This window comes from Chanos chanos, chromosome 9 (genome assembly GCF_902362185.1).
Source record: "Chanos chanos chromosome 9, fChaCha1.1, whole genome shotgun sequence".
In the NCBI taxonomy this organism is placed as follows: domain Eukaryota; kingdom Metazoa; phylum Chordata; class Actinopteri; order Gonorynchiformes; family Chanidae; genus Chanos; species Chanos chanos.
This window is the reverse complement of record NC_044503.1, coordinates 20,084,484-20,109,031: the sequence shown is the minus strand read 5'-3', so window position 1 is coordinate 20,109,031 and position 24,548 is coordinate 20,084,484. Positions and strand designations below refer to the sequence as shown.

The window sequence follows — 24,548 nt, the reverse complement described above, 5'->3', positions numbered from 1 at the left end:
TTTTCTCACCTTTGTGAAAAACTCAAAACTTGTGATGGAGGAACTTTACATACAGACTGCAAGACTACGAAGGAAGAAATTAAGAATATGTTCTGAATATTTCACTTTCTCAGTATATGTTCTTTTATTTTTTTTATTATTGAAATATTTCTTTATTAATTGAGTGATAAATAGTGAGTGATAAAGTTTTTTACCAATAAATATGTATAAATGAATATATGCTAAACATACAGCAAATATTCATTGCTTTACACACTAATTATGGATTCATGAGCAACCAAGTGTCACGGTGGTGGTGTGGTGCAGAACCCATGCGCAAGACACGATGGTTGAAGGTGGCAAACGGAAGACTTTACTGAAAATGAAGACCAAAATACAAGTGCAAACTAATAACAAAACCAATAACAAAAGGTGCAGCGTGACTGTTGTGCAAACTAACACAAACAACGATAGACAATGGACGAGGCAAACACTAGGACTTAAATAGAAGGAGAACTGAACAGGGCAACACAGGATTGGTTGAAACTAAACAAGGTTAATAATGAGACAAACAGGTACAGGTGAGGGGCGGAGACAGACAGAGCAGGAGCACAAAGACATGGCAAACTAAAAGTCCAAAAATGGCGGTGCAGGTTGTGACAGAGCCCCCACCTTAAGGGGCGGCTCCCAGACGGCCCAAAAGAAAAAGTCCAGAACAGACCGGGTGGGTGGGGGGGGCGCACAGAGGGATGACCGAAGGTGCTGCAGCCGACGGGCCCCCTCTGCATCCGAGCAGGTGAGGGGTTGGCTGGAACAGACTTTCCAAACCGGCAGAGGAACAGGAACGGAGCAGACTCTTCAAGACAGCCTCGACGTCGGCTGAGCTGGATCGGGGAAGCGGCCTCGGGAACAGGACAGGGCGTCAGCACGGAAGCTGACCAGGACAGGGCGTCAGCACGGGAGCTGACCAGGACAGGGCGTCAGCACGGGAGCTGACCAGGACAGGGCGTCAGCACGGGAGCTGACCAGGACAGGGCGTCAGCACGGGAGCTGACCTGGGCCGGGAAAGCGGCCTCGGGAACAGGGCAGGACAGCGCATCCTCCATGGTGCGCCGGGCAGCGCATTCCTCGCGCTGGGCAGCACATCCTCCATGGTGCGCCGGGCAGCGCATTCCTCGCGCTGGGCAGCGCACTCTCCATGGTGCGCCGGGCAGCGCATTCCTCGCGCTGGGCAGCGCACTCTCCATGGTGCGCCGGGCAGCGCATTCCTCGCGCTGGGCAGCGTACTCTCCATGGTGCGCCGGGCAGCGCATTCCTCGCGCTGGGCAGCGTACTCTCCATGGTGCGCCGGGCAGCGCATTCCTCGCGCTGGGCAGCGCATTCCTCGCGCTGGGCAGCGCACCCTCCATGGTGCGCCGGGCAGCGCATTCCTCGCGCTGGGCAGCGCACCCTCCATGGTGCGCCAGGCAGCGCATTCCTCGCGCTGGGCAGCGCACCCTCCATGGTGCGCCAGGCAGCGCATTCCTCGCGCTGGGCAGCGCACCCTCCATGGTGCGCCAGGCAGCGCATTCCTCGCGCTGGGCAGCGCACCCTCCATGGTGCGCCGGGCAGCGCATTCCTCGCGCTGGGCAGCGCACCCTCCATGGAGCCTTCGGAGTCACTGCTTGAAGAGCGTGCTTGAGGGGATTCAGGGTGGCAGAGACAGGAGACCCAGGAGCGGACACAGCCCTAGCGATGGTTGGGCCCAGCACCACAGTACATGTGGTGCCTGGGTCTAGGGCTGGGAGCCCCCCCCCAAAAAATTCCCCCCCCTGGGTTAGGGGCTGGGGAACCTACCGAGAGAGGGAGCCCCGCCGCACCCAGGTCAGGAGCTGGAGCCGTCTCTGCCCGGGGGACAGAAGTGTCTGCTGGGTCCTTGTTTGGTCTATCGTTCTGTCACGGTGGTGGTGTGGTGCAGAACCCATGCGCAAGACACGATGGTTGAAGGTGGCAAACGGAAGACTTTACTGAAAATGAAGACCAAAATACAAGTGCAAACTAATAACAAAACCAATAACAAAAGGTGCAGCGTGACTGTTGTGCAAACTAACACAAACAACGATAGACAATGGACGAGGCAAACACTAGGACTTAAATAGAAGGAGAACTGAACAGGGCAACACAGGATTGGTTGAAACTAAACAAGGTTAATAATGAGACAAACAGGTACAGGTGAGGGGCGGAGACAGACAGAGCAGGAGCACAAAGACATGGCAAACTAAAAGTCCAAAAATGGCGGTGCAGGTTGTGACACCAAGAAAGCATTTTTAATCCTTTCACTTTCCAGGCAGCTTCTCTCCCACTGGAGATTACATTAAATACAACTTTCCCTCAATCTGTAATGCCCGTTGCACTGGGGAAAAAAAAAAAAAAAAAAAAAAAAAATATATATATATATATATATATATATATATATATATATATATATATATTATAAATAAATATATATACACACACATAATATTTATATAATTTGCACTGATTTGCATATAACACTGTATAAAAATGTACATTATTCAGCATAAGTTCAATCAGTGAATGTCAGAACGCACAGTGAATCCACAGACGCTCAAAAATGAAACAGTATTTCAGTAACATCTGTATCTGATCCCTTCTTTGCATTTGAAGATTAAAAATAAAGTACAGTATTTCTTTAATGATACTAACATGATAAATATATGTAATCTTTTGGTCAAATCGGAGGTCAAACCAAAGCGATAATTCCCCCAGGGTTGCCAGAGGAGGTTAAGTATACAAGCTTTGTATTAGCAGCCCCGTCCTTCATTCAATCCTAATTTCCCCGAGGACAAGGAGAAAAATCTCTAACTGTTCCTCGACGACAACCAGCCCTGAAACGTGACAGCTACACTTTTGACCTCACCCGTCTTAAGCTAAATTCTTAACAATCTACTTGTTTCACTGCAGAGCTGATAGTTGTGTGGCTGTGGTCAGATCATATAGTGGATCTTGGAAGAAGAACTGCCTTGGGCGGTATGGTCAATGGAAAGGCAGTTTTTTGGAAGTGTGCATCGGGTCTCATAGGAGAGAGCATTGGATCTCATAGGAGAGAGACAGCGCTCTCGCACTGCCTGCAGACGGGAAGGTGTCCATCATTTATTGTAATCAGTCTTCCAGCGGAATTCTCCCTTGGGTCAAAGGTCAGCTTCTTTAGACTATTTTACATCTTTTGGAATTACTAATATCCTGACACTCCTTCAGAGCCCAAACACACTATATCCTGAAGCCCTTTACATAAATCACATTTGAAATCTACATTCATAGCTCCTAATATCAGCCACCATTGCCAGACAGGGAGCACTGTTCCACTGTTTAGAACACAATTATGGCATCGTAATAGCACTACAGCTGATTGGAACAGCTGGAACAGCTGTTTATGAACTGGACACAGATGTGTTATAGAGTTCTTTTAAACATGTTATAGACCTGTAATTTGGAGGACGTTGGGGGGAAAAAAAGACTTGTAGGTCCATCATGACCTTCTGTTTGGATGGCAAGAGCAGAAAACATGTAATTATTCACCAAGGCTGCGAGCTAAAATCTTTCTCTCTCTCTCTCTTTTTTGTCTCTTCCACAGGCATGAATATTCTAACCAGAGTGGTCTGGGTGTGTGGAGGGGGGAGGTTAGTGAGAGCATAGGGAATCCAGCAGTTCGTTCGTGACTGTCAGGAAATGGAGGATGCGCTGTGTGTGACATCTGAGGGCTGAATGCTGGCAACAGGAGAGCAGGCATATTTTAATCACCAATTCTCACCACAGCATGGGCCCCCACCCCCACCCCCAACCCAAGCCCCCAACCCCCCAACCCCCAACCCCATGCATAAAACAAACTATACACTTCCATTTCCATTGGTTTTTCCCCCTTCCTCCTCCTTTCCTTCCTCCTCTCTCTCTTTCCATCTCACTTTTTCCTCAGTCTCTCTTTTAAAACATACACACATCACATTTGTCATGAGGCGGAGTGGCAATTTCTCATTTTTAGAGAGTGAGTGTGGGGGCAGGAATATGGAGAGGCTGTGTGTAATAGGAAGGCTTTTTATTGGGTCTGCCACTTGTAAAGGACTTGTTAATAGCCTGGTCAGACTGTCTGCGGTGATGGATGAAGTCGTCTGATTGGCCACTGCCCGGATGGAGATATGGGAGTGGACCAAGATGTGTCTGCTTTATCAGCACCCTTCAAATCATCAGACCATTAAATATTGAGCTGAGAGAGCTAGGTTGTATTGACAGACCACGCCGTCAATCAAACGGTGTCCCCACCTCCATCGAAGAAGAAGGGATGAATATTATTAGTGTTGAGAAAGAGGGAGAGAGGAGAAGTGACAACCATTAGCCCGGACAAACAAAGAGAGAGGATTCTGACACTCTTTCCTGATCCACAGCCTTACTGAACCTTCTGAGAGAATGACTGATCATTTTTCATGAGATGCAAGAGAGCTAATTTATACATGACTCTGTGTGTGTGTGTGAGTGTGTGTGCGTGGGTAGTGTACATTTGTATGCATGTGTGTGTATGCACACTTGTGTTTGTATTTGTGTGTGTGTGTGTGTGTGTGTGTGTGTGTATGTGTGTGTATTTCAGAGTCTACTGGGAGAAGACAAACCAGCCTATATGCTGTATGATCTCTCCAGTCACAGCAGGTGTCCTTCTCACTCTCTCTGTTTGACTTTCCTTATATCTGTCTCTCTCTTTCTCTCCCTGTCTGTCTGACTTTAAATCAGTCCTTCTCTTTTTCTCCTCTGCTCTCTCTCTCTAATATCTAATATCATCAGGTAATATGACCTTGCATCAGCTTAAACACAGTTTAATTCAGTTTTTCTTTGGTGAAAATTTTACTCATTTGCAAGGGAAATGGCACACCACTGGCTGCCCTAAGTGAGCTCAAAGCAAAAATGTTTTTGTGTTTTAGAATACATTTTTACTGTGTATTTTCTGTCAAACAGCATAAGAAAACACTTTATCATTTGACCTAAGACTGCCAAGAGGAACAGAAAGACTGACACTTGGAGAGTCGAGGATAGAAAAGTTATGACGTGAAACAGTTGACTGTGTGGTTAATTAGATTAAGTACACTACACTGACCCCATAGACAACCTGTGAAGTGTCTTTAATGAGCTAAGAATTGCAAAGAACGCTGGGAATTCCAGCATCGTTAAGATGCGTGATAAATTGTCTAAAATAACATTTTCTTTTTAGTACATTTCAGGACAGAACTGATTTCTGTTTTACTCTTATTCTTTTTGCTTGATACAAAACACAGCGTACTAATGGACTGGACATGGCCAATATATATCCCATACGGTCAATGCAAACGCTGACAAAACGCTAACAGTGGTCTAATGTTCTAATCATAAACACAGTGTCCCTGACTACAGGTGATTAAGTCTAAAGGTGAATACAGTTTGTTCTGATTGTGCAGTGCACTGCAATCTGAATCACAGTGGGGTAACCAGTACCCTGTGTGTGCCAATCAAAAATTAAGAATGGATACAAAGTGGTAGGACGAAGAGTGAAGGAAGGGCAGTTCTGAAAAAGATTAAAGACTTTGAGATAAAAAATCCCTTTATATTATCAAAGATCTGTCCACCTACATCACTCATGTAATTTACATCTGTGTATTTAACCGTAAAAATGGGTGGGAAACAGATGAGAGTCAATTGAAGAAGCATGACTATGCTCAGCCACAGAAGTCAGCAGAAGCTGAGCTATATTTTAGATGCATAAAAACAGCAGATCTTGTGGTGTGGATCCCTCTGTCATATGATGAGTACAGTGTACAAGGTACACAGCCACATACAGCCACAATAACCTTTGTGCAAAGCAACCAAGGAAAGGAGACAGAAAAGGAGAGAGAGAGAGAGAGAGAGAGAGAGAGAGGGGTGAAATTTATTGAGCGACTATGTATGTGTCTCCCAAAATTTAACTCCTCATCCACACATAAGTTGGTAACAGGAAGAGAATGGAACTGTCAAACAGGTTTAAGTACAGTTGCTACGGTAACCTGTTGGAACCTATAAACGCAGTGGTAAATTGGAAGTTTGCTAGACCGCTTCACTTAAACAAAAGACAGGCGACAAACACTATGATAACAAAGCTTGACAGACGAAAACGCTGGGGGAATGCCACAGCAAGTAATGGCTCAGTTGGGTGGGTCGGGGCAGCTGTGGTCCAAATGGCCAATCAGAAAAGAGAAGCCACCAGATAAGAACAGTTCCACTCCATCCAAACCCACCTCAGCTCTTGCCTCTACAGCAGATCCTGTCATTGCAGCAGATACCGCAACCTAATATTCTCTTGCACTGGCATCTCTATGGCATAGCACTATGCCCCCTCACTTACAGATTACAATCTATAGCCCCTGGTAAAACTGGTCATTCTAATCAAAAGTCATTCTACACTTGGATCAGGCCTCAAGGCATCTGCAGTTGTGTCTGAGCAGTATGTGTAAGTCCTACTCTGCTCACCTCAAACAGGGTGAGCACTAGAAAAAATGCCCTAAACTTCGCCTGCATACCTGACCTCCTGTTTGACTTATCACAACCACCTGTGTTCGAAACAAAATGAAAAAAACAGCCAATCCAGGGACTGCCTTCCCCTGATTGTCTGCTCAGAGCATGATCTGACAATCACTGATTGACCAGCTAATGTCATCTTCTCTCACACCAGTGGTATATTTACAGATAGCGGTATCTTTATTTATCATTCCACATGTGACAGTAAAGCTAATGCCATCTTCTCTCACACCAGTATGACAGTAAAGCAGAGCAACTCAGCCCTGCTACAATTAACACAAGATATAAAAGACTGGTAACAGACTCAACTAATCAGAGATTTCTCTTAAACTAGCCACCAGCTGACCAAAGCTGCCTAAGAAAAAGGCTCAGTGTCACTAAAGTTATGATCCTGGGGTGTAGAGCTTGCTGAAAGAGCAGCTAGCTCTTCTGCTCAACACCAGCAAGTCTTCAGAGAGAAACCCCATGAGCACTGCACACAGCTGAAGACAACAGTCTGTAGCAGCTTTGAAAAACAAAAAAAAATTGTGATGACCTTACTCACAGAAAGCATTAATGCAAGACAGCAGCACAAAAGAGAAATGCAAATGAGAATCTGGGAATTAAAGAACCTTTGCAGACAAGAAAACAAATGTAACGGTGGACAGCGGGTACAGTGTTGTGCGGTGAGTAAGTCTCACTCCTCGACACCTTAAGAGGTATGCTAGCGACCGAGACTAGAACCCATGGGTTTTAGTCTCCTTGCTAGCATGCCCAACTCCCATACCCAAGGTTGCGAGTTTGAACCAAGTGTGGGACTAGTACCCCTTTTCCACTGACGCGGTGCTGGTGTCGGCGCCTAATCTAGCACTGGGGCCGTGCTTTTCCATTGAAAAAATACTGGTGCCGGTGCCAAAAAAGCTGGCACTGGAACAGCACCACAGAATTGCTGGTCCTAAAAGCTCAAACTGCTGATTTCAGTGGCTATGCAAATAAAACCCACGCGAGAACCAATCAGTTCAGCATTTCATGTATTTGCTACGTGATGTTTCCTAGAGAGGTGGGAGTAACTAAAAAAGTCTGACCAAGGGAGGCTAAAGGCTATATGTAGCGTGGAAATATGTATATGATTAAAAGATGTATGGGCAACCATTTGTCTCTACATCAACATGGGCTGTTGTTTACATGTTACATGAACGTAGTTGGACCCAGAGCGGTAGGGAAAAACTCTCTCTCTCTCGGCTCTGGATGGTAAAAATAGACCACTGTAGACCTTCATTTAAACACTCATTGAAACTTTTGAGCTAGGTGACAGGCTTACTACTTTCGTGAATTTCGCCCCCCGAGGGAAAAGTTTTAGGGCAAAATTCGTGAGGTGTTTCGCTGTGTGGAAGCCCAGCCATAAAAGTAAATTTATAAAAAGCAAGCAGATGCATCCGTCCGACATTATTTCTTCCCCACGGAAATTACCCAAACTTTATCTACGTAGCATTCGGGTTCCCAAACCTGTGGAAATGCAGGCCGGTTCTCAAAAGGGAACCAGGGCAGCACTGGCTCCACACCGGCACTGGCACCGGCACCAGCACCAGCACCAGTACCGTCCTAATGGAAAAGAGCTATATGTGGGTCCATCTACACAACACAAGTAACATTGAACATTGGTGCCGTGAACCTGGGATGGGATTGAGGTTTATGGGGGTGAGTGTAACAGTAGCCAGCGGGTACAGTGTTGCGCAGTGAGTAAACCTCACTCCCCAACACCTTAAGAGGTGTGCTAGCACCCATGGGTTTTAGTCTCCTTGCCAGTGTGCCTGACTCCCATACCCAAGGTCAAGAGTTTGAACCCAGTGTGGGACTATGTGTGTCCATCTACACAAAGCAGGTAACACAAACACCGCCTTCAAAGTTTCAAAGCACTCACTATGGTCTGTGAGAACAAACACCTCCTTCAAAGTTTCAAAGCACTCACTATGGTCTGTGAAAACAAACAGTTCCTTCAAAGTTTCAAAACACTCACTATGGTCTGTGAAAAGACAGGCCCTCTCCGTTTCAGTCAAGAGATGGACATAATCAAAGATAAAGACAGAGACCTGCTGTTGAGAGAATTTTGGGAATCTTTGTACCCAGCATGATGTGGCTGATGATTCTATCCCCAATGAGATTCCTCTGCACTCTCTGACAGAAGACGTAACTGATCAGCATCAGCCATGTTTGAAGTGGCCAAAGACATCCAGCAGATGAAAGACAACAAAGCCAGTCGGCCAGACCAGATATCAGCTAAAATCGGCACACACAAACAACTGAACCGTGAACTGAATTACCCCACTGTCGTCACACTCACGTGATGGTGACGAGACAAACTGGGAATATCTCATTTTGTAACTGCAAAGTGTCTGTCTGCAAGAATCCTGCTTTAGAGATTCATAACCACTGCTGAAAAGCTCCGCTCAGAATTTCAGAGTGGCTTTCAGCCTTGCAGATGAACGTCGGATGTGATCTTTTCAGCTCGACAGATTAAAGAGAAGTGGTAGCAGATTACCCTCCGATTTGTCCTTCTTTGATCTGACATTCTAGTGCTTTCGACACATTGAAGTATTGTGTTCAATTCTCCAGTCAGATGGCTGCCCGGAGACTTTCAGCAACAGTCCTCTTCCTCTGAATAATGGTATGAAAACTGTCTTATTCTTAGAAGCTGAAACCAAAGGGCCAGCTGAAGTAAAGATGGTGGTCTAAAATCAAAAGGAAACCCGCTATCCTGGAGCAATCAATAACCTTGAGTCATGCCTTTGCAACCCTTTCACCACAAGCTGGTTATGCATGAACACTGTTAGAATAGAACGATAGGGTCGTGCTCTAATTTTATCATGTATGCCCTAATTTCTCAGGTCTCTGATTAGCTGAGAATTTAACAAACACTCTGATTGGATAATATCAATTCAGGTACTTATAACAACATGCAAACATATTTGGAGTGGGTGACAGGAAAGTTTGAACCTCCTCCTGCTATGCATTATCTCCTAATACAACGTATTCTTTGAAAAAACAACGGCATTAAAAATATATCTCAAAATGTGTCAGGCAAACAGTAATATGAACATGAATATGAAACATTCATGGCAAAATAAGTTAAACATATGCTCCAAAACATGGAATAAACATAATAACTGTTTGCTTTGTAGATTATTACACTGTAGAAACCATGACATGGAGCATCCTACAAATGTCCTCTACAGACCATGAAACTAAACTCATGGAGGAATATAATAAATAATGAAACTAAACTTAATATGTCCCCACCCCCCCACACACACTTGCCACCTTCTCTCATTATTATATTTCTGTATGACAGGTGACGATGTTGCATAAATCCCAATGTGACCAAAAACCCTTCCCTAATTCACCACTCAACCAATCACAGTCAGTGTGACTTCATGCAGTCCCTGTGGAAAGATGGACATTTCAGCACTTCTCATTGGCTGAGCTCTGTTTAGACTAGTCCTGGGTGTCACATTTGTTTATGACAGATCTCCAAGCCACGAGTTTCCACATGGAAGATGCAGTGGAGGACAATCAATTAGTGCACTCTCTTCTCCAGAGCGAGTGGCCAATTCCAGTCCTGACAGCTGTGATAAATCTGCCCACCACAGCCCCACTGGCAGCAAGTCAATGTAGCAGCCTTTACTCATTAGCATGGTTGCTGCCACACACACACACACACACACACACACACAAAAACACATGCACACGCACACGAACACGCACATGCACATGCACATGCACATACACACACACACACGCACGCATGCATGCACATATGCTTTTAAACACACACGCACACAAACAGTAGCTTAAACACATACAAGACACACGTATTAATCCAAACCCAGGCCAATACATAATTAATGAGTACATTCATACCTCAACACATTAATACATAGCCAGCACTGAGGTGTGCATGCTCACATGTAAACACATATAAGTACACAAATATGTGTGTGTGTGTGTGTGTGTGTACTAACACACATGGGTACACACACACACACACACACACACACACACACACACACACAAACAATACCATACAATAAGTACCCCCCCCCCCCCCCCTCTCTCTCTCTCTCTCTCTCTCTCTCCCCCGCTGTCAGTGATAAAGGACAGATAAAAAAAAAGCATCAGAAGTTAGAGGATACATATAAATAACACTAAATTAGAAGCATGTCATGCTAAATCAGAGGAGCCTGTATGAGCAATGTAAAAGGAGTTGACAATTATTTTAATACAATCATACCAACTTGGATTCATGTTGATAAATAGGAGTGGACAGTATGGTGAGCATGAGCAACAATTCGTTTCACTTTTGTGACTGGTAGCCTATATGCCTTTTTTACTTCAATTCCAACCTTGGTAATGAAGTAACATTTTTCTCCGGGTTGTCCACATTTATATAGCCTGCATGAAGCAACACGGTAAGAATGCACTGAGCGAAGTATCTAAGATGTGCTTTTAGTAGTCCTTCTTTGGAACCACGGCAGATCCACGTCAGTAACATCCAACGTCGCATAATTACGTAGCCTAGTGTAAGTGCAGTCGGATTCCCTTAGCACCGCGGTTGTCTTTTCCTAAGTCCCTTTGAATTTTCTTTCCCATCTTTCCTTGACCTCATGATGTTTTCCATCGAGGTCAAGGAAAGGACATATGACGTAATTTTTTTTTACTATTCGACCGCAGCAAATGAGACTAGTGATGCGTCGTTCATGAACGATTCGTTCATTTTGAACTAATCTTATGTATGATCTGGGAGTAACAAGTTTTCTAAATGAGTGATTCGTTCATTTTTTCTCTAGGCTGCACATGTGTGCCACTCAATCAGCTTCATTCATGAACGGGTCTTTCGAGTCTGTCCCTGCGTTCGAAATGTTGACTTGTTCGTTCACTCACCCACTCACTATATAGTGTTTGCTACATGGAACACTCACTAGTGGATAACAGTTGACTGCTGCTGATACATTTCAGACACTATTTGGATGTTGCGCTGCAACATAATTATGCGGCAGATATTCGTAATTATTATATCTGTCGCATAAACAAACGCCAGAATATCGGCACCTGATTAGTCTGTAAAGACTCTCGGCTTTCACGAGACACGCCGCAATGTATGATGGTCTAAGTCGATCGATGTAGGGTACAGCTTCTGTACACTACATTTTGCCGTGCCTCGCGACGAGTCTGTAGCACCCTGTACAGTGTCGTAAAATTTCAGTTGAGATTTCGAACAGCACTACAAAATGAGTGAGTGTACATTTCGAACAGAGCATGTCTTCTGTTCACTTGCCACAGTGTAGGAACAACTGATTCTTTCACGACTCATAACCAGTCTCTCGTTTACTTGTCACATGGCTGCTGTACAGGATCAGTGTAGGAATGAGTGATTTGTTCACGACTCATAACTATGGGTCTTCGGGTCCTGAGTCTTTTGTTCATTATTCACGTGGTTATAGCAGTAACATGACCAATGTTATTATTACTGGTGCTCTTGTACAGGCAATTGAACATATTGTACATAGTGTTCTTTGGACTCTGCTTTCTCATACCTCGTGTTTATTTGATAAACGGTGTTCAGAGTGGAAGGCAAAGTAAGAATTTCGTTGTATGGGGAAACTTGTTTTAACTGTTTATATGACAATAAACACTTTGACTCCAACTTTTGAATCGAGGCAGTCATTTCAACTGAATAACTCAATAGGCTATGGTCCAAAAGGTTGCTTAAGAGCTTAACAAAAGTGAACTTGTATTATACTTTACCAAGTGAAGCAAGATCTGAGTCAGTAAAAAGATCCAAACTTCCTATCACTAAATGAGACTGTTGAAAACAATTTTTGCATTGAAAAAAAATGCACGTTTATAGGACAGTAGGCTTGATTTTGTGCCACTCGGACGCTGGGCTGCTGTATATGATGATTGGAAGAACTCTCAAAGGGGTTGGACCCCATTTAAACATTATGGCAATGAACATGACTGACAACGTTTTAAAATTATACACCGGCATCAGAGGAATTCAAGCTCAGTCTATGCGGAGTGTTGGCAGTTGAAGTCATGAGACATAAGCTTCTGTTCATTTTCTCTGTTATTTGCTATATCGTTTCTATTTGTACATACTGTAAAGAAAATTGTAAGTTCTTGAGTTTGTCACTAGCTATCTAACAGGTGCGAATTGTTACTAATGTTGTCCATTTCCTAGAGAAAAGAAAGGAAGGCAGAATTCACATATAAATAACAACAAATGTAATAACTGACTAATTTTATGACGTAGGCCTAAACTGTGCTTCCCCTATTTACAAAATCCACCAGCTTCCACTGGAACAGACAGCACCAGTCCCCTGCACTTCCCTCACACTAATCCTCCACTTCACTGTGAACTGTAAGCAGTACCTTGTCTATCAGAGATGTTCTGAAACATGGTCTTTGGGCAAAAACACATGAAATATAAACACGTTTTTCATACCAGTGTCTACAAATGACAGACACCAGCAAAAACATAATTTATAAGCATGGTGCGATTTGTGCGATCAGGGTGCGAATTTTTTTTTGGGGGGGGGGGGGGGTGTTTTTGAAATGTTTTTATTCATGAAATTTAATCACGAGCCACACTGGGCCAATATACAGTAGACTATGAAGCCTGCTAGGCTATTTCTTGCAGCTGTCAAAGCAACATTTAAAGAATAATGATGAACTTTAATAAAACAATTTCAGAACTTGGACCTAACCACTGCATTTGCAGAAATATTTTAATCTTTTCTTTTTTTTTATTTATTTCATCAGGTAGCCTAGCACGATATTTTCATTCTCATGCTTTAGCTGTAGTTTTCGCACTTAAATAGACTATTGGAGGTATTTTATACGGTCTATCGACAAAGTGGCATTAATCTACGATGGAGCATTAAGGCCACATTTGTGAAATCTGAGATTTTGAGAAGAAAGTTGTTGAGAAGAAAAGTCATAACATTACAAAAATAAAGTCATAATTTTCAGAGAAAAAATAAAACATAATTTTTAGGAAAATATATTACCTTCAACCATCAGGTAAATTTTGTCCCCACCGGGGATAAAACTAATTCAGCAGAGGCAGGGATATACAGGCAAGGGGGGCGGGGGATCCCCAATCCCCCCATCCCCCCTGGCGAATCACACAATGTTTATAAGGATCTTTAAGGAAGTTAACAAATATATATATATACATGTATAGTATTATAGTAATATATTACTGTATTGTCAATTGTCTCGTATTTACAGTTCAGTTGACACCATTCTGTAGGCTTGACAACACCATGTTTTCATGGTGTTATGTGTGAGGGCAAGAAACACAGACAATCTAATGCTGCTAAACCTGCAAAACAACAACAGCAATCATAATGACATCACTGCAGACGCAGGTGGAACCAAGATCTGGAATTAATGTGCAGGTTGACTACATGTTGGGATGGTAGTTGACTGTCTGTCTCGGCGTGCGCGTGTGTGTGTGTGTGTGTGTGTGAACGTATGACAATTAGGGCTCAGGGATCCAATTCTAAATCGACTCCTGCTGGATCAGGTTGGCTGAACAGGAATGGAGGAAGCCATGCAGAAATGCAGCCTCGCACTTTTTATGAAAGACTATCATAGCCCAGTGTAATTTATACAGAGAGTATGTGACTGTGTGTATGTGTGTGCACAAATATACAAACCTTTGGTGTGTTGCAACTAAGACGAAGACTATAGACTGTTTTCTCTCTATGCCTGATTATGTGTGTACATGTGTATGTGTGCGTTCTCTGACTAACCTAATTCTGTATGTATGTAGATGTATGTATATATATATGTGTGTATGTGTGCGTTATGTGACGAACCTGATTTTCTGTGTGTGTGTGTGTGTGTGCATACACCTATGTATATATGTATATGTGTGAATATGTACATTCAGTGACTAACCTGATTCTGTTTGTGTGTATGTGCATGCGCATCCAGTGGCTAACCTGAGGCTTTCTGACCTATTGCTCTTAAGAGAATGGTATTTACCACTACCACCTACCTACTCACATTGTAGACGAACAGCTCCTTCAAACGTCACAAAAGTTTATGTATGGTTCAGTGTGTATGTGTGTGGGTGAGGTTCACTTAATGTGTGTGTGTGTGTGTGTGTGTGTGTGTGTGTGTAAATAGTATGTTCTTATTCTTTGTTGCAAGACTATGAGTTCCTTTCTAACTGCATAGTTGTGCTTGTGTATGTGTGTATGTGTGAATAGTACATTTATGTGTCTGTTTGTGTATGGGTGTGTGCTTGATTTCGGAGTCATTTGTACGTATATGCTGTGTGTGTTTGTGTGTGTGTGCGTTTGTGAGTCTCATATGTATTCGGTGTGGAATGACAGAATGGCCTTTGGAGTGTGTGGAGAGTGGTAGAGAGGAGAGAGGAGTTGGGGGGGGGGGGGGGGGGGGGGCCTCTGACAGCTGGGGTTTGTTGGCTTGTATTGGATGGAGAACCTTTGTAAAGGGCAGCGGGTGCATACTGATTGTGTCTGGCCAGGTGGAGACCAAGCTTTGACTTTTCAGCCCTGCCTTCCCCACCCACCCCACGAGGCCCCATTATCACACTTGGTTTGTGCCGATTGCAGAACTTTGCCCTCAGACTAATCAGCGGAAGGACAGTCCGTTTAATAACGGCACGTTTTCACAGTCTCCTCATGTCCTATATTCACACAGGGATTTTAGTTTCTCTGCCTTTCACATAAAACCTCTTCCTGTTATCTCGTAATATTGTGTAAATGTTAGCATTAGTGTTAGCTTACAGCACTGTGTAAATGTTAGCATTACCTTTAGCTTATAGCACTGTGTGAATGTTTGTATTGCTGTTATCTCATAATGCAGTATAAATGTGTTCATTATCATTATGCTCTGTGAATATTACCACTAATGGTAGCTGGTAACATTGTGCGAATGTTAGCATATAGCCCCTAATGCTGTATAAATGTTAGCATAAAAGTTAGCTTACAATGCTGTGTGAGTGTTAGTGTTACTGTTTGTGAGGTATGGTTTTTAATGATAGATGAAGAGCAAACCTGTTTTGGATCAATTGATTAACAAAAAAAAGGTGAAAAACATTTACTGAAATGTGAACAAAACAGACTAAAATTAAACACATTTGTATTTTAAACGTATTCATGTTTTTCATGTACTTTTATCAATATATCAATCAGTCTCTCGTTTATTTCAACATGCTGCGTTAAGCGCCATCCCCCATGTTTGGGGAAAATCTGAGTGCACTGGTACACACACATTCAGGTAAAGACCATAAAGCTAGAATACTGACTTTTGGCTTTAGTGGCAGTGTCTGAGGTCTGTATTGACTGTAATCCTCAGATTAATTGAAAGGGGGGGGGAGGTTGCTCATCAAAAAGGTCAGATTTTGTACCTGTGGTCACTTATTTTACCCATCTTTTGTAAAATCATATACTTTTAGATTACATCAGGGTGTACTCTCCAAGAATGCTGTCTCTTAAACTCTGATGTGTCCTTTTCAACTGTAGTGCCCGTGCTTGCATTTTCCAACAGGGCTGCCAGTGGTGAAGTGGTAGTGAGGGAGGCCTTTAAAATGAAGGTTTTGGGTTCAGACCCCTAATGTGGCAGCTCCACATGCACATGACCTTGAACATACCTTAATATGACCTTGAACACATTAATACTTAAAACGCAAATGAAGGTTGCCCCAGAGGAGTGCAGAATCTAAAAGATAGTAATAAGTTAGTAAAAAGTTAGTAATATTCAGTAAATATCAATATTTTCATGATTCTGAACTGAACTGGAATAGATAAAAATATCTGCTGGGAGTAAGCTAAAGATATCTGAAGTGTGAGCAAAGTAGCATAGCACAAGACAGCACTTTATAGTTTGTACATGTGTAGTAAATGTGAAGTACAAGTACATGTGTAATTAATGAGACACCATTAGCTCCATTACTACATAAATATATTTAGTATTAGACATGAAAATGAGCTGAAGGTTTCCAGCTCAGGTCAAAGGCTGAAAATTTTAAGGACGGAAATACACACACACACAGACACACACACACACACACACACACACACACACACACACACACAGCCTAAATACAATCAGTGGACCTGGCAGCACAGTGAATCAGTCCACATGATTGTTCAATCTGAGTATTTGCATATGTGTGTGTGTGTGTGTGAGTGTGTGTGTGAGTATTTTTGTGTGTATGTGTGTGCGTGTGTGTGCGCTTAACAGTGTTTGTGTGTCATTTTGCTCCTCCTTTGACCTGTGTAAAGTAGCTTCTGCTGTTCAAACATGGTGACAGTGGTTTATGTGAAATTCATATGATATCAAAGTGAAATGGTATTTGAGTTTCCCATTCTCAGAACTTTGCGTATTGCTCTTACAGCTTGCAGTGCTGTGTGCCTGAGATACTGTCATACTGCTACTATTTATGGCAAAGTGAACATGTTCTCTCTCTCTCACACACACACACTCACACAGACACATGCATGCATGCTCACACGTGCACATATGTTCACACACACACACACACACACACACACACACACACACACACTCTTACATATATATGGCCATTTACAGACACTAACACAAACACACACATACACACACACACGTGGCCCATTCCAGAATTGCGGGTACATTTCAGGTATAGAAAGAAAACAAAAAACTTTTTTCATTCTCATTGAACACTCTTTAAATTTGACATTTTCAATATTTGCTGAACTTAAACCTGTAAGATTTAAAAAATTTATTTTAAAAAACAATGTACAAACAGAAAAGCCGGTCAACTCTGTTGTAGACAAATTGGGTCAAATATATATGGTCAACAAATGTAATACAATTTAAAGCTCTGTCTTGCCTAAGAGAACTTTTGTCTCCACATCCATTAATTCAACTTTAAGTCTAATAAAATAGAGACTTTTTCTTTTGGAGTAAAAATATCAACACATTTAACTGAAAAGTTGCCAAGATGGTGTGGATTTTCTCTAAAAATAGCTTTAAAAATGAATGAAATGCTTTGAAATTTCATGTAGTAAGAATGTTAGTTGTGACGCAGCTTCTGATCAATTTGTTAACAATAAAATATATGTAATGATAATTTTTAAAGCAAAACCTTAAACAAACAGAGTTGACAGTGATGGTAACAGAGTTGATATGAGTAACAGAGTTGACCACCCGTAGTTAAAAGACCAACAACAACAACATTTTCTGTCTAACTCAAAAACTGTTAAAACCATTAAATGTAAAAACAGTTATTTAATCCTAACAAATACATTGGAATGACAGATCTTTCATGAACTTGTATAATAACTGCATGTGTCTCATGCATCACTGAGCTGGGACATGAAATAGCTTTCAAAACATTTTTATTCTGACTGGCATCATAGAGAGCCTAGAGAGCCTACACATCCATGCTCACTATGCAGCCTCTTCAGGAAGTGTTGCCCCCATACAAGCTTCACCATACAAGCTCCCTCATGCCCTGGGCATGCAAATCAGTTATTGGCAATTTCTGCCCATATATCTTTGCTTATTTCTACATGACGTCCCGTCACTGAGGTTGGTTGTGGAATGATTCTGAGGACATCATCGAAGAGATACCACAAAGTATCTTCACGCATTGGCCAGAAAAAGCGATTTCGACCCACTTTGTGCATGCATGTGACCTTTGCATGTGTCTCACTGACCTCAACAATGGTCCTAGGATAAATGTCATCATCATATTTGATGACACACCACTGTCCAATGACATCTGTGCTTTCCCAATTGATTTTATTTGCTGCCTGCGCTTGTTGCTCTTCAGTGGTGACAGAAAGGTTGGGCTGAATATCAAATTCAAAGCTTTGTGTGTTGTGACATGTACACTCAAGAATCTGCTTAGTTGAGCAGAGACAGCTTACATCTCTGTAGATGATCTTTCCTGGTGTGAGAGTGATCATCTGATGAAGGCGCATTGTAGAAGGAACCACTGGGAGTCGTTTTGGCATCTCCTGTACAGCTTTGTCCACAGCTTCCTCGTCAATGTAGAACAGCTGTACAGATGTGTGGGCAGCCATTAGACTGTCGTACAATTGTTTGGCATTTGGAATGTCTTTGCCTTCATTCACCAATCTGTCTGCTGTTCTTTTTAAAACCCCACCCACTCCATCTGGAGCACCTTTTCCGTGGCTTGCTTCAAAGAAGCTCCATGTGCCTTTCTTGAAGCCCTTGTTGAATAACTTTGCGCTAAACTTATAGAAGTTGCCCTTCTGGCGGTATTGGGTGCATGGTCCATCACTAAAAAAATGAACCAAAGTTACTGATGGATGGTGGGTTTTGACATGATCTAGCACGGGGGACAGGTGCGTCCATATAGCAGCTGGACTTTTCTCTTTTGTTGCTGAGATGTTCGTGAAGCACAAATGTTTGTCTATTCCACCCATGTGAAGGATTCCCATATGCAGAGTCGCCTGCTGCTGAGAGGATGCGAAGTGAACTGCCTGAATCTCTGCTGACAATTTGCATGCATAATTTTCTGAAAAATCAATGTGAATCAAACACTCATGAGACTTCATGCTTTTCTTGAGCTCACGGTAATGGGTGTATTGCGTTTTAATGTTGAATTGATGCCTTGTGAAAACTCTCAGCTGGTTCTGGAACATATCAGTCATATCTCCTAGAGAACACTCCGACTCATTTTTCGCAGTCATTCGGACTGGTTGTGATTCTTTCTCACTTTCTTTGCTTTTCTTCCTCCTTTCTCCCAATTCAGTTGTCCACTGCACAAATCTCACCAGAGCCTCAGCATCATAGTCATGGTTGAGCCGATAGGCATTGCTTCTGCATTTGGCGCATTCTCCATACATGCATTCTTTGCTTGCAGGATCACAGCATATTGAGTTTGCGATGATTTCCAAGTCAGTTGTCCCAAGAAGTTGGAGTGTATGAAGCTTCTGCACAAGGAAGGATAAGTTTTCATGAACTTTACAGAGACAGGTCTCTTTGTCAGATATGGATGGATGGACAATCCGGAAAGGACACATGTAACAGAAAAGTGCATATGAGAGCTGACTTGTTGGATTCTCAAGATGGAATTTGTGATGAAGATTTTTTAATGTATCATTTAGAAACCTCTGCATTTTTGATTTTCCCCTTGTGATGGTTTGTTTTTTCCTGCAGTCAAGCGGCTGACATCATCTCTCAAAAAGAATTCCTGTGCCTTCTTTTGGAACTTGCTTTGTGTTGATCAATATTTTCTTCTTTGAAAAGACATTTTGGTTCCCCTTGCCAAACCGCTTTTTTGAAAAACCAAGTGAGGTATGTGTTGTTTTCTGTAGTCTGTAATTTTTTATGATCTTTCCCGACACAATTCATGATATCATCTGACGCACTCGCTCTTCTTTAGTTTCTTGGTACTTTTGTCTGATACTTTTTATTAGCACATTATGAAAAAGGAGAGTTCTTTGAACTTCTGCAGGGACTTTATATCTTCCTATCTGTGTCTGTGTTTTTGATCGAGGGGATTCAGACACACTCGTCAGTCTCTGAAGGCGTTTCTGGTATTTTCTGGTTTTCTTTTTCAGCAAAATGTTTAATTTTTGAATTTCTCTGTATAATTTGGAGTTCTCCCGTTTTATTTTTTTTCGTCCAATAAAAGCAAATTTAAATTCAAACTGAATTTAAAGTACCCTATTTCAATTTAAATATTTTTCAGCTTACTTAGAACATGGGTAATTAACTTAAAGGCACACTACTTAATCCTTAACAATATGTTTTATTTTACAAAAATGGGCATTTATTATTAAAGGTGCACTTACAGGCCTACAAACAAGCAAAGAGACAGAGCTCTTGATACAAGGAATAGCAGTTTGCAGGAGCTAATGTGAGCTTTAGATGCACTTTACATTACATTACATTTCTATTTGTAAACATTAGAGCAAGACAGGCGTGTATTTTGAGTTATAGTGGGGTGAGAATAAAAAGAGCACATTGCCCCTTTAAAAGAACTACAGTTCATGAATATAGGACTATATAAGCAAATTTGTCATTAAAAAAGTTACATAGTGAACCTTTAATTAAAATGTGTAAACAAACCACGCATAAACTATGGAGTGTACCTTTAAGACACAACACCTTGGAAGAAACAGTTCAGTTACATGCTGTCATGTTGACAATCCTAAGAAAGAACTACACTTTTCTTAAGCTACCTATGACTTACTGTATAGTTACCCTATATGAAAAAATTATAGACTCATGCACCTACGCACTTATCTAACCATTTATGTAAGCTTCTATCTGTTTTATCCTGTTATTGTAATGCACACTGACAGACAAAAAATAAATAAATAAATAAATAAATAAAAATATATTAAAAAAAAAAAAAAAAACAACGGCTAGACTTGAAGAATCTCAGTCGACTTTTAGAGGGCAGCCCAAGTCACTGTCATGTAAAACAATAAAAAGATTATGAAAGCCACATAACCAACATGTCTAAGTTAGCCTATGTCTGTTAAGCACACCACCTATGTTTCCCAAATGATGACACTGACCGTGTTAGACCTATTCATCGCTACTCTAAGCCATATTGCAGCACATTATCGAAAATAGGCTATAGCCTAATTGTGCATTGCTAGTATCTTGTTACGAAACACCACTTCAAGAAAACATCATCAGAAAAAATTTACATACAAAATCACGTTTACAGACTCTGAGAAAAATCGAATACACTTTGTGGTAAACCAAACAAATCAACCTTTGTACGTTTTCTTTTAATTGCTAATTCTTAAATAATCAAAACCACGTCCAAATAAGTGCGTTTTAAGAATGCACATGGGTCATACATAAAAGAGTGCACAGCAGCAACGCAAGTGTTTGGCTTTAGATTTCAGTAAGCATGTTAAGTTCAACTAACTAAAGGCTTTCTAAAAGTGGTGGGGAAGAAATGGGCCACGACAAATAGTGGTGGGGACATGTCCTCAGCGTAAATGATGCCTATGCATATAGATGTGCACACACACACAAAGAGAAGTGAAGAGAGGAGAAGAGGAGATTAAAAGAAAGGAGAGGAGGAAAGCAGAGCATGACACAGTAAACTTGAATAGGGTTAGTTACTGTGGTAAACTTTCACTGTCAGGTATTAGCGATTGGATCAGATATGAATTACACTGTGAAATCCTTTACATAAGTTTATGTACTGTCAGATTTCAATTGAAATGCATGCATATTCTCAGTACAGGCTGGCGCCCTGCGGTAGACTGGTGTGTAAAGCCCTCTGTAGTCATATAAATAGCATGATGTATAGAATCCTCACCAACAGGAGGCTCTTAGAGAACGAACACACTGCCTCACATCTGAACACATCCAGCATGTCCCTGTAAACACAGCATCCTGTAAGCGTGATATTTATTCATGTGTGCGTCAGCTCAGGGTGCATGTGAAAGACAATGGGCCCGTGGCCGCAGCGTGCAGTTTGTTATAGAGAGGGAGCTCTCAGGGACGCGATGTTCTTCAGTAAAACTTCAAGTGCAGTGCCCAGAGCCGCTGAGTAAAAATACGGCCTAAAATCAAATTACGTTTTCAATCTGCTCACTCTCATTCACATGCTGCTCACCTGCATGTTAATGCTTACATTTATCCATCTGTGTGTGTGTGTGTATGTGTGTTGCATGTGTGAGTGTGTGTGAGTGTGTGCCACAGAGAGAAGAGAGAGTGTGTGTGTGTATGTCTGCGTGAGAGAGAAAAGAAAGAGAGAGTATGTGTGTGTGTGTGTGTGTGTGTGAGAGAGAGAGAGAAAAGAAAGAGAGTGTATGAGTCTATGTGAGAGAGAGAGAGGAGAAGGAGTGTGTGTGTGTCTGTGTATGAGAGAGAGAGAGAGAGAGACAGAGAGACAGAGAGAGAGGCTGAGAGAGGCTTAAGTGGCAGCATCACTCATGCTAACGACAGCAGTGAATAAAGCTCACACTCCAAATTCAGCCAACAGCTGCTCAAGTCATACTCCGAGAGTGGCAACCTTGTGGCCTTGGCTAGAATGGCTCTGTAATTGCATTTCTAACTGCTGCACTCATTCAGAGGATTCCTGGAACATTGAGATGTCTCTTTCTCCCCCCCCCCCCCCCCCCCCCCCGTCTCTCACTCATTGACCTCTAGGGTCATTGTAATCAGCTCCATAGTTTAGAGCACCGGGGAGTCATTCTGCTGCTGGAGGGATGTTTATATTTGAAGAAAGGGCATTTCACCTCTATAATATTAGCCCAGGAAAAAAAAAAGATCAACGACAGATGCACATTTTCTCTTAAATGCATATTTGGTTGTATTTTTGACAGACACCAGGGTGGTTTTGGGGATTATTTTTGTGTTTAGAGTGCAGAGTGGCGACATAAGAGGGTAAAGCGAGCGAACAGCTAAATTACCAGATTAACCTTTAGGTTGGGCCCAGTTCACCCCCTCCCTCTTCACTCCGCCTGGTTCGATATTTTCAACTGTAAAAGAGCCGACCGTGACATTACCGTTGACTAGTCATTTTTGAGAGAGTGTAGTCCATCGCTAATAATAAAGGCAGTGCTTTTTTTAATTAGCCTCTAGAGTCCAGACCTAATGCGGCCCAGAACCATAAAGACTACGCCAGGATCTAATGCGGTGCCCTTGGACGCAAGGTGCACGGCTAATGCTATCTACCTTTAGCAGCAGGGTCTGTAACTGATGTCGTGTGACCTGAGGGGGAAGAGCCCACTGCTGATGCTACCTGTCTGTGTGTGGGGCACATACCCATGACTCACACACAATGCTTTTGCAGTAGACCACAGCTGAAGCCAGTTCTTGCCCTCTCCACCTCATTTATGCAGACTTTTTTTTTTTTCTTTCTTTTTTAAATTTAATTGGTGGTCCCCAAGCATAACTTTTGAAACGGTGCTCTGTTTTTCTAGAAGGTTAGTTTGTTCTTTTCCCTCCAGTGTCACTAACACACCAATAGCAAATGGAGTTTTCAAACCTTTTTTTAGGTCCTTGCACAACTTAAATAAATAAATACACAAGATTTGGTAACTACTTGGAGCGGATTATGCTTATCGACCCTCAAAAAGAGAAAAGATGAATTACATATGCTCCCTCTCAAGCCAAAGTGTTGAGGGTGTAAAATGTACATGGAAAGCTTCTAAGCTACAAGTTCACCACAATCTGTTTTTTTAATTTATTTAAATTTGCTTGAATTCAATTGCGCATCTCAAGACTTCAGAGCATAAGACAGTTCCAATATTACAGCTGAAAACAAGCAAAATCCAATATAAGAGTCCTTGTCAACGCTGTTATTTACGCTGTTAATTCTCTCCAGCCCTGTGTTCCTCAGACATTTCTTAGCATAGCCAAAATGTTCTTCAATAAAAAAAGCTGTTAATATCATTCTACCAGTTTATGAGGAGAGCATTGTTTATGAAAGCATTCTTAGGTTTAAGGTGTTTTGTTTGTTTTTTGAGATTCGGTCATTGTTGAGCCGTTTATGAAAGTTTTTTCTTGAGAATCATTCGGAAATCAATCCACACATGAAACTCCTCCACTTTCTCCTCCGAGAGTCGTCTCCACTGAGCTAGTGAAGGAGCCACCTTTTGGCCCAGTCACTCTACCATCCAGATTAATCTCCTCTGATTTCAAAAATCCCGTAATTCAGCACATAAGCTAACCACGTCTCAGTCAGTTTGTCCGAAGTCGTCCCAAACTGGGTGGATGGAAACTGTTTTTTTTGTATTAGCTACTAAGATCGGGCCTGCTGTTTCTTTCACTGGTACTGAAAAGGTTAGACATGTGTGTATGTGTGTGTGTGTGTGTGTGTGTGTGTCTCTTGAAGGCTAGCATACTGTATCTCATCATATTCTGTTTAATCTGTCATACATGGTATCAGCTTCAGCTCAGACAGAATTTAACTGTCGGAATTTTACCAAAGATAGTGAAAGATCTCCTTTTTTAATGCTTCTAGGCCTCCAGATTTGTTCAGAATT

General features: G+C 42.1%; 1 protein-coding gene across 1 annotated transcript in view; it reads right to left on the bottom strand.

Moving 5' to 3' along the window:
- Positions 1-24,548, bottom strand: part of dcc (DCC netrin 1 receptor) — a 263,672-nt gene that overhangs the window by 235,074 nt on the left and 4,050 nt on the right. The window contains exons 2-4 of the mRNA XM_030785285.1: positions 19,356-19,514; positions 18,483-18,614; positions 12,958-12,988 (exon numbers count right to left, since the gene is read on the bottom strand). Of these exons, the coding sequence (XP_030641145.1) occupies positions 12,958-12,988; positions 18,483-18,614; positions 19,356-19,514 (322 nt within the window). The remainder of the gene's footprint in view (positions 1-12,957; positions 12,989-18,482; positions 18,615-19,355; positions 19,515-24,548) is intronic.